The 14,290-nt window shown below is 35.9% G+C and overlaps 1 protein-coding gene and 1 pseudogene across 2 annotated transcripts; one reads left to right on the forward strand and one right to left on the reverse strand.

The window, feature by feature from the left end:
* Nucleotides 1-3,582: 3,582 nt before the first annotated feature.
* Nucleotides 3,583-10,366, forward strand: LOC147381317 (mitochondrial carrier protein CoAc2-like). Of its 2 annotated transcripts, none has more exons than XR_015174664.1 (7): nt 3,583-3,943; nt 7,338-7,423; nt 7,579-7,786; nt 7,905-8,031; nt 8,898-9,082; nt 9,155-9,315; nt 9,935-10,072. XR_015174664.1 is itself a non-coding variant. In XM_086430588.1 (7 exons), the coding sequence occupies exons 1-7, from the start codon at nt 3,785-3,787 to the stop codon at nt 10,070-10,072; spliced, it is 1,026 nt and encodes a 341-aa protein (XP_086286714.1). In that variant the 5' UTR covers nt 3,585-3,784; the 3' UTR covers nt 10,073-10,366. The 2 variants fall into 2 exon arrangements, 1 of the variants encoding a protein (XP_086286714.1); XM_086430588.1 differs by having other exon boundaries at nt 3,585-3,943; nt 9,193-9,315; nt 9,935-10,366.
* Nucleotides 10,367-11,267: 901 nt separating this feature from the next.
* Nucleotides 11,268-13,620, reverse strand: LOC147381318 (pentatricopeptide repeat-containing protein At2g15690, mitochondrial pseudogene; annotated as a pseudogene).
* Nucleotides 13,621-14,290: the final 670 nt, after the last annotated feature.

The following is a 14,290-nucleotide window of genomic DNA, read 5'->3' on the forward strand; positions in this document are numbered from 1 at the left end:
TGATCCCTAGGAAAATAAAATTCAAATAAAAAAATTAAACTAAAATAAAATTCAAATTGAAAATTAAACTAAAATCCAAAATTTAAAATTAATTTAAAATCGTAAAATCAAATTAAATTTCAATACAAAATAAAAATTACATTTTCAAGAAACCGATTAAAGAACAAAATCAAAATCAAAATCAAATTGAAAATCAAGTTAAAAATCACTCAACCAACTAAAATGCAAAATTGAATTAAAATTTTAAATCAATCAACCAAATCGACCAACAAAATGTAATTAACCAATTAAAATCCATTCGATCACATTTAAATCGAAATCCAATCAACCGACCAATTAAAAATTAAAATCAATTTAAATTTCAAATTAAAACGCAAAGTAATCAATCCGTTCAAAATTTAAATTAAAAAATTAAATTCAAATTAACCAATTAAAACATCAAATTAAATTTTAAATCAAAACATCGACTAAAATTTAAAAAAAAAAAAAAAAATCGAAATCAATTAATTGGAAACAAAATCAATTCATTAACCAATCACGACTCATTGGCGGAGAATTACCGTAGTACGAGTAGCGTAGGAACCCCCTCTCTCATTCTTTTAAAAAAGAAAAAAAATAACAAAAGAAAAAAAAATAATAATAAATAAATAAAAACACGTTTTTTCCTCTTCTTCCCCAACGCCTTCTTCTCCCCCACGTCTTCAACTCGTCCTTTTCCATCTTCTCCAACCACGTTTTGGACCACCCACACAATACCCACTTTCTTCCCCACTCCTTCTCCAACTCTCTCCATCACTCTCCACTCCATAACCTCCCTTCTCCAACTGCTGCCATGCCCCCACGTTGGACAGCAACCATGCTCCATCTCCTCTCACCCATCTATCCATAACAGCCCACACGGCTCTCACTCTCTCTCTCTCTCTCTCTCTCTCACTCACACACACACACACCCACGTTTCATAGAGAAACCATTATAAAAGAGGGGAAGGAGAACAAAAGGAGGGGGGATTTTTAACGACAGTCATTAAAAAAAAAAGCCATTGAATGAGAAAAAAAAAACAACATAGCCATCATCTTCTTCTCCCTCAACATTTGCACCCAGACGAATCTTCTTCACGTTCTCTCTGCCAGCCCCCTCTCTGTCATCTTCACCCACACTCCATAGCAGCCTTTGCTGCAACGTCTTCTCCATAAATAAATAAATAAAAACAGCCACCATCTCCATTGACGCCCTCAGTTTCTCCCTCTCTTCACCATTAAAAATAATCACAGCCATCTTCTCCATTGATCATCTTCATGTTCACACCACTTCCATTACAACAACCAATGATTTTCTTCCACCTCTTGTTCAACCGTTAAGGCTCAGCTGTTCCCAACTTCTCTCCAATCTGCAGCAGCACCTCAAAACGTCATTCCTCTCTTTTTTGTTGCTCAGTCCACAACCTCTACATAGCTCATAATTTCAGCCCTTTAGCAAACTCCATTAATGCTTCTCGACCTCTTTCTTTCATCTTTATAAACCAACATGTAATACCCTTCATCCTTGCGGTTTTACAATCCAATTCAGCCCTCCATTCATCGTTTGATAATCAACTCAGTTTGATAATCAACTCAGCCCTCTATTCATCCTTATCGGATTTCGACAATTAGAATCGATTTCTTAAAAGCTCGCGAGGTCACAACAACTACTCACATATTGTTTCAAGATCTTTTTGAAGGAATCCTAACAATCCGACATCACTCGGTAAAGGTAACTTTTTTATTTTTATTTATTTATTTATTTTACTTTGTTTTTACTTTATTATTATTTTTTTTTTTAATTGTATTGTTTCTTAATTTAGTATGCATCTAAACTAATTCATTGATTTTTGGGGTACACGTGGCACTAATGACAATTTTCGAGTTTCTGAATTATTAGCGTATCAATTCACCCATATTTTTGTATTAATAGATCGATTGAATCAATTCGCGTATACCAAGTTGATGGACCGACTCATTGGATGTTAATATTTATCGGGTTGATTCGTCACTTTTTGATGTTGTTGGGTCAACTCATAAATGTTGATTTTAATCGACTCAATAAAAATTAATGGTGTACACTAAACATAAAAATAAAAAATCGATTTTCACAATAAAAATTACGAGTCAACTCGTTGATTTTGGGGGACATCGAAAATTTGAATTGGTTTTATTTTCAAATTGTGCACGTGAGTTAAATCACATATTTAACACATGTGGCGATTTTAAAAACTAATCAAAGATTATTTTGATTAACAAATTGCGAGTCGACTCGCTGATTTTTGGTACATTGGAAATTTGGTTTAATTTTTTTAGAAATTGTGCACGTGGGTTAAATCACATATTTAACACATGTGACGATTTTAAAAAATAATCAAAGATTATTTTGATTAACAAATTGCGAATCGATTTACTGATTTTTGGTACATTGGAAATTTGGTTTGATTTTCTTAGAAATTGAGCAAGCGGGCTAAATTACCGATTTAATACACGTGGCGATTCCAAAAAATTAGGATTCTTTTGGTTAACAAATTGCGAGTCGACTCGCTGATTTTTGGGACATTGAAAATTTGAATCGATTTTATTTTAAAATTAAGCACGTGGTTAACTCACCGATTTAATACATGTGGCAACTCAAAATTTGCGAGTTAACCCACTGAATTTAATGCACGTGACGACTTAGAAATCAAATTTCTTTGATAAATATCATCAATGAGTCAATTCACTAATCTTATATACGCGGCATTGAAAATCGATTTTGTATTGCTCAAAATATGATCGAATTGATCCATTAAATTTTTGTGTCATGTATGCCTCATTAAATCATGTAATTATTTTAACCGTAGGATTTGTTTAGTAAATCCGATGCAATTTGATGATGATTGGACCCTAGTTTGACTTTTAATCTTTGAATCTTGACCGTAGGATATATTTTGGATCGCAGTAGAGACTGATTATTTTGATCAGGCGGGTTCGGTGCCTAATACTTTCCGAAATCCGTAACCTGACCCCTTACCTATCTCTCTGATCCACGGACCGACCTATATCTATTTGGAGTTAATTTTGGTTCCTAGACCTAAATTAGGTGACGACTCCCTATTCTTTTAAAAATCCCTGAGATACGTAGATCGGACCCCTAATCCGCTATTTAGCGGATGACCGCGGGGGTCGAGACGATTTCAACCATACACTTCCTTTAAAAATTTATTTAATATTTGATTAATGTTGGAGTGACCTTAATGGGGGACATCTTGACATGGTGGCGACCACATGCTCAATATGTGTTTTCTCTAAGATTCAAGTAAAATGCATTTATGAACATGCGCATGCCATCATGTCAAAGTGTCCCCAGTTGAGTTCACTCTAACACAACTCTTAATGTTTTGGTAAAATCTTTTATATAAATTTATTTTATTTAAATAAAAAATAACAGAATTATATATATACACAAGTGAAACATGCTAGCGAACCGAATTAGAAACCAAAATAAACCCAAAAAAGGAATTTTCTCTACCTACCCCTATAAAGTCATTTTAGATTGGCGAATCATGAATGGGTATTTTAGATTGACGAATCACAAAACTCGAATTCGAACCGATTGAACCCACAAACCAGGCACTATAGGCGAAAACTCTTTCTCTAAATTGTCGGAGTAGAAAGTATTTTCTCGGGATGCGACAAACAGTCTTACGACGTCACAACACACAATATATACTCAGAATTCAGAAACGAATCAAGTCTCTTCTCTCTCTTTTTTCGCTCTGTCATGGCGAAGAGAGATGGGAGAGGAGAGGGAGGTCTGTTCTTAGATGGAATTGTAGAAGCCATGCCCGTCTTCGCAAAGGAACTTGTAGCTGGAGGTGTCGCTGGTGGGTTTGCAAAGACAGTCGTGGCTCCACTCGAGCGTGTCAAGATCTTGTTCCAGGTATCTAATTCCATCTTCTTCTCCAAGTAATTTTTTTTTTTTTTTTTTTATCTGAATCTCTTATTTCTTTGGAATCATTATTCACAGTTTTGGGTAATTGGAGTTGTTGAGTTTATGTTTGTCTCTATAATCTTTGATGGGTTGTTGTTGGAACTTGATTTGGAGATTATGGCTACTTTTTGTTTGAGCTGGTACTGTTACCAATTATCTTGAATTTGGATTGTCGATCCTTTCTAGTTGTGGGTTTTTGTTGGAATTGTGGATGGTTTTAGCCAAGACTGGATATTTATTAATTTTCTATAATTTCAGTTTCAGATGAAATTCAAGATGATGGGTTGTTGTTGGAACTTGCTTTGGAGATTATAGGTACTTTTGATTCATTGAGTTGGTACGGTAATCAATTATCTTGAATTTGGATTGTGGATCATCTTTAGTAGTGGGTTTTGGTGGAATAGGTTTTAGAATTTTGGGTAGTTTTGGCCTAGGCTGGATAATTCTTAATTTTCTATAATTTCATTCGAGGTGATGGATTGTTGTTTGAAGTTGTTTCGAGATAATGGGTACATTTAAATTGTGTTAATAATTGTGATTGTGGATGTTTTCTAGTCGTGGGTTTTGATTAGAATTGATTTTGGAATTTTGGGTTAGTTTTAGCCAAGGCAGGATATTTCTGTCTTTATTTATTTTTGTAATTTCAGTTTTGAATGATTTTGAAGATGTTTCACAATTTTCATCAAGTTCTTTACTTATTTTTCTCTTGAAACTTCGATGAGTTGTTGTTGAAGCTGTGGATTCGGTTTGTAATGGGGCTGGGTATTTTTTTATTATCTTGAATTTCAGTTGTAGATGAACTTAAAATATGTATTTTTGTGGTGTTTCTCTTTATTCATTGAGGGGTTTTGTTGGGAAGTATCTGGGCATTTTTAGGTAACGTTGGCTAAGGGAAATTTTTCTTGAATTTGTGTTGTTTTTCGTAAAATTTATGGAAGTGGGGAGTTCTACCATTTTAAAATTGAATTCGTGCTGCTTGTAGGAAACTATTGAGTTTTTAGAGATTTTGCATAACTATTTCTGTTTCTTGCAATGGAATGCACATTGTGCTGAACTGTCCCAAAATTTCACAGGTCTTAAGATGTTAGCTTTCTTTGTCATTATTCTCATGCAGAGTGATGGCTGAATTTTGAAAATGTGGTTCCTTTTCCAAATTTTTTTGGGGCTCTGTTCGCATATCACAAATGACACATGAATTGGACGAATCTTAAATTAACGAATTCAGGTTGCTATATTGGAGTGATGATTTAAAACCATCTTCTCTACGAGCCTCCACCATCCATGCACTAACTTTGATATGATCTTTGCCTATCTTCACAGATATCCTTGCAGAACATAATCTAATCTAATACACTCGTTATCTACTAGACGGGGACCCTTCAGTGGAATTGAAGGTTGAGTGTCTAGCACAAATGAGAAATAGCTAATCAACTTCTAGGATAGTTGAAACATAGGAGGAAAAAATATATGTTGTTTGGTTTGCAAGATATGATATTTTTTATGGGTAATTCCCAGATGTAGGAGCTAGATTTGGAAAAGAAGTTCAATTTACAGGTTCAAGTGAGCTGGTGATTTTGTATTGAGAAATGCACAATTACTTGTAGTTCAACTTTAGGGCTTAATGGTTAACTTTCTATTCTTTTCCTTTTTTATGTTTTTTTTGGTGATGTTTTCAAATGGTGATGTTTTCTATTGTTTAATGTTGTGTATGATTGGAGTTCTACAAGTTGTGTATAATAGAATGGAATTTTGTGCTAATTAATTGAGGTTGAGATTCAGTTGTGACTAAAAATTGTGTAGCTTATTTTAATAATAAAAAAAGTTCTTGTTGACCTTGTATTGGAGTATAAAGATGTGATTAAAGGACTTTTGATCAATATTGATATTTAACATTGAATTTGGCAGTGTTTGGGGTTTTCATGATGAAACTCATCTCCGATAAGAGTACATATGGTACAAAAATATTGTCATATATATTGAAAGAAGTACCAGAATTTTGATGAATTGTGCGGTGTTGGCAAATGCAATTACATATGTGATTTCTGGACATATTTTCAGATATGCCATAGTGGCATGGTATGGCATATGCGAAAATAGGCCCTATAGACCAGTATACTATCGCATACTGTTCCAATGGTCAGATATCTGACTGTTTGCCCACAATTTATTTATTTAATTCCACAACTTCTATAAATACCTTATTCCCACCCCTCCCATTCCTGGCACTCTTAAGCATCTAATATGTTCTAAAAGGCTCACATTTACTCTCTAAATCTCCCATTTACATTTTAAATTGCTCTAAAGCTCACATCTATCTAATTTTCTTATACTTATTCTACTTATTTTAATGTACTAATTATCTCCTACTTCTACTAGTCATCTTCTCCAAATTTTTGACTTCATGCATTCTTGGTTTCTTGCATACGTATTAAATAGGCAAACATAATAAATTATAATCAAATTAGGAATAACAGTTCACAAAAGAATTTTTCTATGGTACCTATTAAAAGAGTATTCTAAGGTAGTTTTTAATAACTAATAATTGTATATTTTTCCTCACTTTTTTTCCTGTTGTGCCATCACATATGTGTATAGCATATTCCTGATTGCAAACATGGCATATGTTTTTTTTTCCTTTATCATGGGTATCCCTACCCTTCGGGTGAGACTAATCCCACTGTCACACGCACCACCCCCTCGGAAAGTCCTATGTGCAACTGGTTGAGTAGAAGGTCAACCGGACCCTCAATGGTGGTGGCCCCAGGGAATTTATTGCATCGTGGGGCTTCAAACACTTGATCTACCCTTCCTGAGGAGCTTATCAAGGCTCGACTTGCCACTAGGCCAACCCCTTGGGAGTTATATGCTATTTGACAACATTGTTGGATATAGATATTTTGGACTATCAAAGAGTTTATAACTTGATCAATGAAACGTCCCCATTTAGAAGGAACATGCCATTTACAGGTCTAAAAGGGCGAAAGAAAGATCAAAAAGGTTGTACATGAGGTAATGAGAGCAGATATGGACACTTGAATTAACAAAGGACAGGCTTTAGACAGAATTGAATGGAGGAACAGGATTCATTCAGCTGACCCAATTTTTTGTGACAAGGCTTTGTTGATAATGGTGAAATAGTTTAGAACTACTTTCATGTTTTGTGGCTAGATATGTGGGGAGGGTAGATCATCTATATTTTTTTGGTGAGGGTGGGGTGGCATCTAAATTTGTCTATATTCTGTTATACAACACAAGCCATGGAATAGGACTGAGTTAACTTAGACAAACAGATAACAAACCATCCTGTCTATGTTTTAATGAGGAACTAATTGTGCCTTTACAGACTAGAAGAGCAGAATTTCAGAGTATAGGGTTGTTGGGGTCCTTCAAAAAGATTTCCAAGACTGAAGGTATATTGGGTTTCTACAGGTAAACTTGTTACTTAAAATTTTCCAATCCATGATCCAATCTCAATCATCTAGAGATTGTGTTCCATAGGTTTTTTACATCAATTCATTTCACATTTTTGTTTTGTCTTCTACATTTGTTTAAATATCCACTTTTGAATGAAATATTTTCTTCAGGGGAAATGGAGCAAGTGTTGCTCGAATTGTACCTTATGCAGCTCTTCATTATATGGCTTATGAACAATACCGTCGATGGATTATACACGGTTTTCCTGACATTGGAAGAGGTCCAGTTCTTGATCTTATGGCAGGATCATTTGCCGGAGGAACCGCTGTTCTTTTCACATATCCTCTTGACTTAGTCCGGACTAAATTGGCATATCAGGTTAAGAACGTTGTTATCTTTAATCCTTCAATTTTGTGATTGATTTGGTAGGTTTCAGTTTTTTGGCTTGACTGTAGCTTTCATAGAAGACATGTAACTGTTGTTTCCCCTAATGCAGGTTGTGGAATCATCAAAATTGAACATCAAAATGCTACCTCATACCGAACAAGTCTATAAAGGAATTTTTGATTGTTTCTCAAAGATCTATAGAGAGAGTGGGACAAGAGGCTTGTATCGAGGTGTAGGTATGTATTAACGTATATACTCTCTTCCTGTCTTTCACGAAAATCTTTAATTTTCAAATGCAAGGATTGGCTAGAATTTACACATCTGCCTGGTGGAGGGAGGACACTGGTTCAAATTTTCCCTAATTGTAGGTGCCGGGCTATTAGGATCGTAAAGTTGCTGAGTGGTAATATCGCAGACTTGGGTTCAAACCCCACCTTCAACCCCTTTGCCTGTAAAAAGGGTAGAAGCTAGAATAGATGGCCATAGTTACCAAGTTGGGATTCAGGAATAAGTCGGCAAAGGAAAAAATTTGGTAAAATCAGGGAAAAAAAGAAGGAAATCAGGCTAGGTTCAAGTCTCTTTCATATTGTATCACCAAATCTCATATTAAACCACAATAATAATTAATAAATCACCAAACCTCCATATAGATATCATCCTTGCATCCACAAGAAGTAACCACAATTCCACAACAAATTAAAGGTTTATATTATTCAAAATATAAAAATATTCAATGTCATCCTCTTTTGCATTCTCGTTATCTAATGCTTCATCAACAAAATAGTCACCATAAACTTCATATTTTCTTACTAGTTCTTCAATTTCATCTTTCGTTTTCTGATTTAATCACAAAGTTGATGATTTAATTGCAAAATTCGTAATCGACGTGATTTATTGAAAAATCATGATTAAATCGGTGTTCATTTAATCACGACTTTTTCAACAAGTCGGAGAATTTGTTGACTATGTAGATGGCTAAGTGGGCAGGAAACTAAACTTGCCAATTTTAACAAATTCGGTTGTGATCATTGCATTTTTTTAATGGGTTTCATGGGATATTTCTGTACTCTTCATCTCTAACATATATGATCTATATGGTCAGCTCCATCGCTTTACGGAATCTTCCCTTATTCCGGTTTGAAGTTCTACTTCTATGAGGAGATGAAAAGTCATGTACCCAAGGAGCACCGAAAAGATATCACGGTGAAACTCTTCTGTGGATCAATTGCCGGTGTATTGGGTCAGACCTTTACTTACCCTCTCGATGTTGTTAGGCGGCAAATGCAGGTGATTCCTTCACACATAAGTTTCTAACTTTTAACAGTTCAAAACCAAGGATTTCGAAACATTGTAGAACAGAATAGAGAAATAGTGAAGAAGAACAACCATCTTCCTAGGTACAATGGCTATCGTCGTCTAATAAGGGAGAGCTGAAAGGAACGATGCAGAGCCTCGTTATAATTGTCCAAAAGCAAGGGTGGAAGCAATTGTTCTCGGGGCTGAGTATCAATTACTTGAAGGTGCGACCTATTGTTCTACTTCTTCGTTCTTCCTTGTGTTCTTTTTTATTTTTTTATTATTGGGGATAGGGCATAAAATGGTTTGGATTTTATTCGAAATCTGAGTGATCTGAATTTAGTGGGTTTTGATCCTTGGAGTATATCCAAAAAAAAAATGGGTCGAGTATGGTTAATGTCCCTTGACCCTAGTCCGACTCGGGTTGGTTATGGATCCATCCCTATATCTGCCTAGAAACAAATGATATATTGCTTTGAAAATTATATTTTTATGTTTTTCAAGATATCTTTCTTCTATTACTTTAGTACGACAGGAATTCTTATAAAATAAAAGAATTATAATGGTAAAAAAAAAAAAAAAAATAGTATAGCAATTAGAAAGGAATATAGTAAAGAAATGTTGAACAGTCCAGAATTATCCGACCGGACCAACCCGAGTCAAGTAATTCAGTCAGATCGGATTTGGATCCAGGTTTTGTCAAAATGGTTCAAATATGGTTTTAGCTAATACGATTCGAGTTAGATTCAGATACGGATCCAAATAAAAATCAGAACCTGACCCATTTTAAGCCCTAATGGGGATTAAGGGATATTTAAATTCTGATGCTTGTCTGTCCAATAGGTGGTTCCGTCAGTAGCAATTGGGTTTACTGTGTATGATGTTATGAAGTTGTGGCTGAAAGTTCCATCGCGAGAAGAAACCGTCACTGATGCAGTAACCAAAAATAGAACTACCGGTCCATCATCTCTTCACTCTTGACAATCGTCACTGATTTAACCTTAGCAATAACCTTGTTTTTTGCACAATAATTATTTTGATTCAAGCCATTAATGACATTTAGCTAGGTATATCCTTCTTCCTGAATAAATGACTGAAAATGTGTAGTTTCCCCATTTTCGTCGAGCCATTCTGATTGGCTTTGATGCTCGCTCTTGATCGTTCTTCCATGTGCTCTTTTATGTGGATTCAAGCTTTATGTAACCATATTCTTGATACTGATTCCATATAATGTACATAAGAATTGTTTCAAGCCAATTTAAAGTTTGATGTTTATCTACTTATCTGTAATTCTGGTTGTAATATGTCCAGCTCAGCAAACGTATTGGTACCCCTACCCCACCCAATTTTCGTGAATTTTTTTTTTTTTTTTTTCGCATTTCAACATTTTATTAAACTGGGTCACTTTTTTCCTTAAGAGAATTTTATTATTTCTGAATAATAGGAATGAATTAAGGCTCTATATTAATTGAGACTTGAGAGATGTGGGCATGTGGGTGTTACTTGAAATATAATAGTGAGGAAGATTGTCAAAAACAGGAGGGATACGCTTAAGTTACCAGAATCTAAAATGCCCACCTTTCACCTACACAGGGCTAGCAATGGGTCGGTTGACCTGAAATTACTTGGATATCAGGATATGGATACATTTGTTTATCCAATCAGGTAAAATATTCCGTACTTGATTTTAACCAAAATTTTCAAAAGTTGGATCAAAATATATCATACCTGATCTGAAATCCATTTACCCGATCCAGATATCGGCTTGAAGTTCTGGTGCAAGAGTCGTGTATACAACAAAAAGTTGAACATCCTTAATTCGAAACAAATATATGCCTCACTCAACCCACACCCAACCTGTTGCCAGTCCACACTTGACACAACAATCTAATGCAATTTTGTAAAACAGCCTGATGCCTTTGGTTCAACTAGCTCAGTACAATCGTGTGAAACTAATTTTTGGACGAAATGTAATGCAGAGGAAATCAGAACCCGAAACCCAAAACCCAAGAACAGATCCACAAACCCTTTAAGAAACAAGCCTCATCGTGGATGAACAGAGCCCAAGGGTACAAGAAGCTTAGATGCATGTGATTCAAGTGAAAGATTTGGACTGGGAAAGAATTTTTTCCAATTTACTTTTCACAAAGATATGAGTTTAGAATCAAAGCCGGAATTGCCTCAATAAGTAACATAGCATAAACAAAGTACTGTAGTCACTATTCAATTAAGAGTTCGTCGTAAATCTTAGAATTGCCGATCTTGAAAGACAAACACACCAATTCAAACTTCCGGTACATTTCGCCACGAGCCTCATATCTGCTTGTGAAGCAGACTAGAAGCTATCATACCAGAAGATCACCTTCCAGGTGTAGGTGTCACTTCCAACACGAGGCCAAGTGTCCTGCCAGACGTTCCGGACTACTGCACAACAAAAAACGGCAAACTTATCTCGAATGGACCTTCTGAATTGTAATAAATCTACTAGGTATTAAAAGAGCTGTGAGAAGTTCCTTCTTAATGCAAGTCATCAAGTGACTATTCATTGTTGATATAATGTTTGCATTATTTTTTAAAGTCATTCGAGGTTTACTACATTTTTTTTAAGCAATAAAAAAGTAGTTTCAAACAATGCAGAACATCCAATCTAAAGCAGTGAATAACATCTATCTTCATCTACTACCAATAGTCTACTTGCTTTTCCTTCTTGCAGCAACTAAACATTCAATTTCTCTTTACACACTGAATTGCCAAGATGAATAAAATTCCGATTCTTACCCATAACAGACACATTAGTTTCGAAGGTAATGACATCTTCACCAGTAATCTCCACATGAGCATTTTCCGTCCTTGAAATGATGAAACCGTTTGTTATCTCTAACAATCAGCTCTCTACCAACAATCTTCGACATGATCTTGATTGCATTATGACAATCACCGCAAATACGTAGATTCTTGATTATCCTAAGAGGTGTCCTTGCTGGAGTACTAATTAGACCATATGCAATAGCCAAGCGTTCACTATGGTAGAGCAATGCCTGCTCTTTCGCCTCCTGATCAATGTCATGAAGCACGTATCTCGTGTCTGGCACGTAACCTGCTTCCTTCATCTGCCCACTTAAGCCCTTCAATTTCTCATTCACCTCGCCCTTATAAGGTGTCGTACTACGGAACTCAAGAACCCTGTTTTTCCCATCAAGCATATTGATTGTCGAACGCTTCTTCGGTGGCGGTGTTGGAATTTTGTTCGAAACAGCCTTAGAAGGGTCAAGTGAAACCATCAACTCTTCAGCTCGATCTTCAAGATCAATATCTCCATGAATTTTACCGTAATTCATCAATGCCTCCCAAATTTGAACCGTGGGTTCAAAGGGTAGTCTCTCAATAAACTCCCCTGCCTCATTAACATGCCCAGATTTTCCTAGAACATCAATAAGCCCTAAATAATGCTCAATCTGAGGAGTGATCCCATACTCATTCTTCATCAAGTCAAAGTGTATGAAACCTTCTTCAACCGCTTCAGCACTAGCACAAGCCGATAAAACTGCAAGAAAAGTCTCTCCATCAGGTCGCACCCCTAACTTCCTCATTTGCTCAAACAATTGCAACCCCTCATCTCCCTGACCATTCGCTGCAAACCCATTTATCATAAAATGCCAAGAATCAAGATTTCTTTCGGGCATCCGATCAAACACGTTGCGGGCATCATTCATATTTCCACATTTCCCAAACATCTCAATTGATTTGTTCATCAACTGAAGATCGCCCCTAAAAGGCGACCTCATTAAGAAATCATGGACCTTTTTTCCTTCTTCAGCCAACTTGGAGTTCCCACACGAACTCAATAACGCAAAGAACGTGTGAGGATCGGCAAGAAAACCTTGACTCATGAACTCCACAGCTTCTTTGATCTTACCCTCTCTGCATAAAGCCATCAAATCGACATTCTGAGGGGGAACGTTAGGAGCTCGATTTTCTCCCACAGACCTCTGATCCTGAACTTGATTGTTCCACTGATTAGGGTTCGGATTAGGGTTTCCACGTTGATTGTAATTTGGATCTTGAGAGCTCCACTGATTAGGGTTAGGGTTTCCGCGTTGAGGGTAATTCTGATTTTGAGAGTTCCATTGATTAGGGTTAGGGTTTCCACGTTGAGGGTAACTCTGATTTTGAGAATTCCATTGATTAGGGTTAGGGTTTCCACGCTGTGCAAAACCACCTTCGCGTTGGAAAACCCTAGGATCGGAGGATTGAGGTATCTGATAGTTATTTGGAACAGCTGAAGTGCTGAAGGATTTTAATGGAAGATCTCGAGAAGCTAAAGATACAATTTTTAGGGTTTGGCTGTGTTTGAAGATGAAGTAAGAAGGGTTTGAAGTTCGAACCTTGTAGAGAGCAGAGATAATGGAGTTTCCGCCTCGATTAATCGCCATTAGAGACACCATTGTCGCAAATGAACGAACCCTAAGTTTCAGAAAACCCTAGAAGGTGGGGTTTATGTTGGCCGTTGGGTTTCCTTGTCCTCCTATTGTTTATATATTATTATTTGATTTTCGAGACATTTGGTGAGAAAACTGATAGGAAGGAGGGCATTTTAGTCATTTCGAATTATAGGGAGAAAATGTCATGGATTTAAAACTCGGTTTATACTAACGCCGCCTCAATTTATATCATGGTTTTAAAACTCAGACCGAGAAGTATCGTATGAGTGAACTCGATATCAGAGTTGAACAAGATCAACTCACAAATCTATTTGAGACGTCCACGTATCATGAGATAAGCGAGACGTCTTAGACGAGATTTTGCAAAATCTCATTCGAGACAAATGATACCTAATAACAATGAATAATTTGCGAGACAAATGAGATGTATTAAACAAGATTTTCAAAATCTCGTCTGAGTTAAACAAGACGAACGAATTAAACATTCTCACCCCTATATTCTTTCATTCAAATCGGTTTTTTTTTTTTAATTTTATATTATTTTGAATTCATTTTTTAATAAGAATCATTTCTGAATTTTTCAGATTTTTTAAATGGTTGAAAATCATTATCTCAATGCCGAACGAGACGAGACGTATTATTCAAGTTAACTCAGTATCAGGGCTGAACGAGACGAGACGTGAAACCAAGTTAAAAAATCACGATTTATATGTAAATCACTAAAGATTAGTATACATCTTGGGATGGCATTAACAAA

The sequence above is a fragment of the Akebia trifoliata genome, unplaced genomic scaffold (genome assembly GCF_017979445.1).
Source record: "Akebia trifoliata isolate Shusen 1 unplaced genomic scaffold, ASM1797944v1 Contig00576, whole genome shotgun sequence".
In the NCBI taxonomy this organism is placed as follows: domain Eukaryota; kingdom Viridiplantae; phylum Streptophyta; class Magnoliopsida; order Ranunculales; family Lardizabalaceae; genus Akebia; species Akebia trifoliata.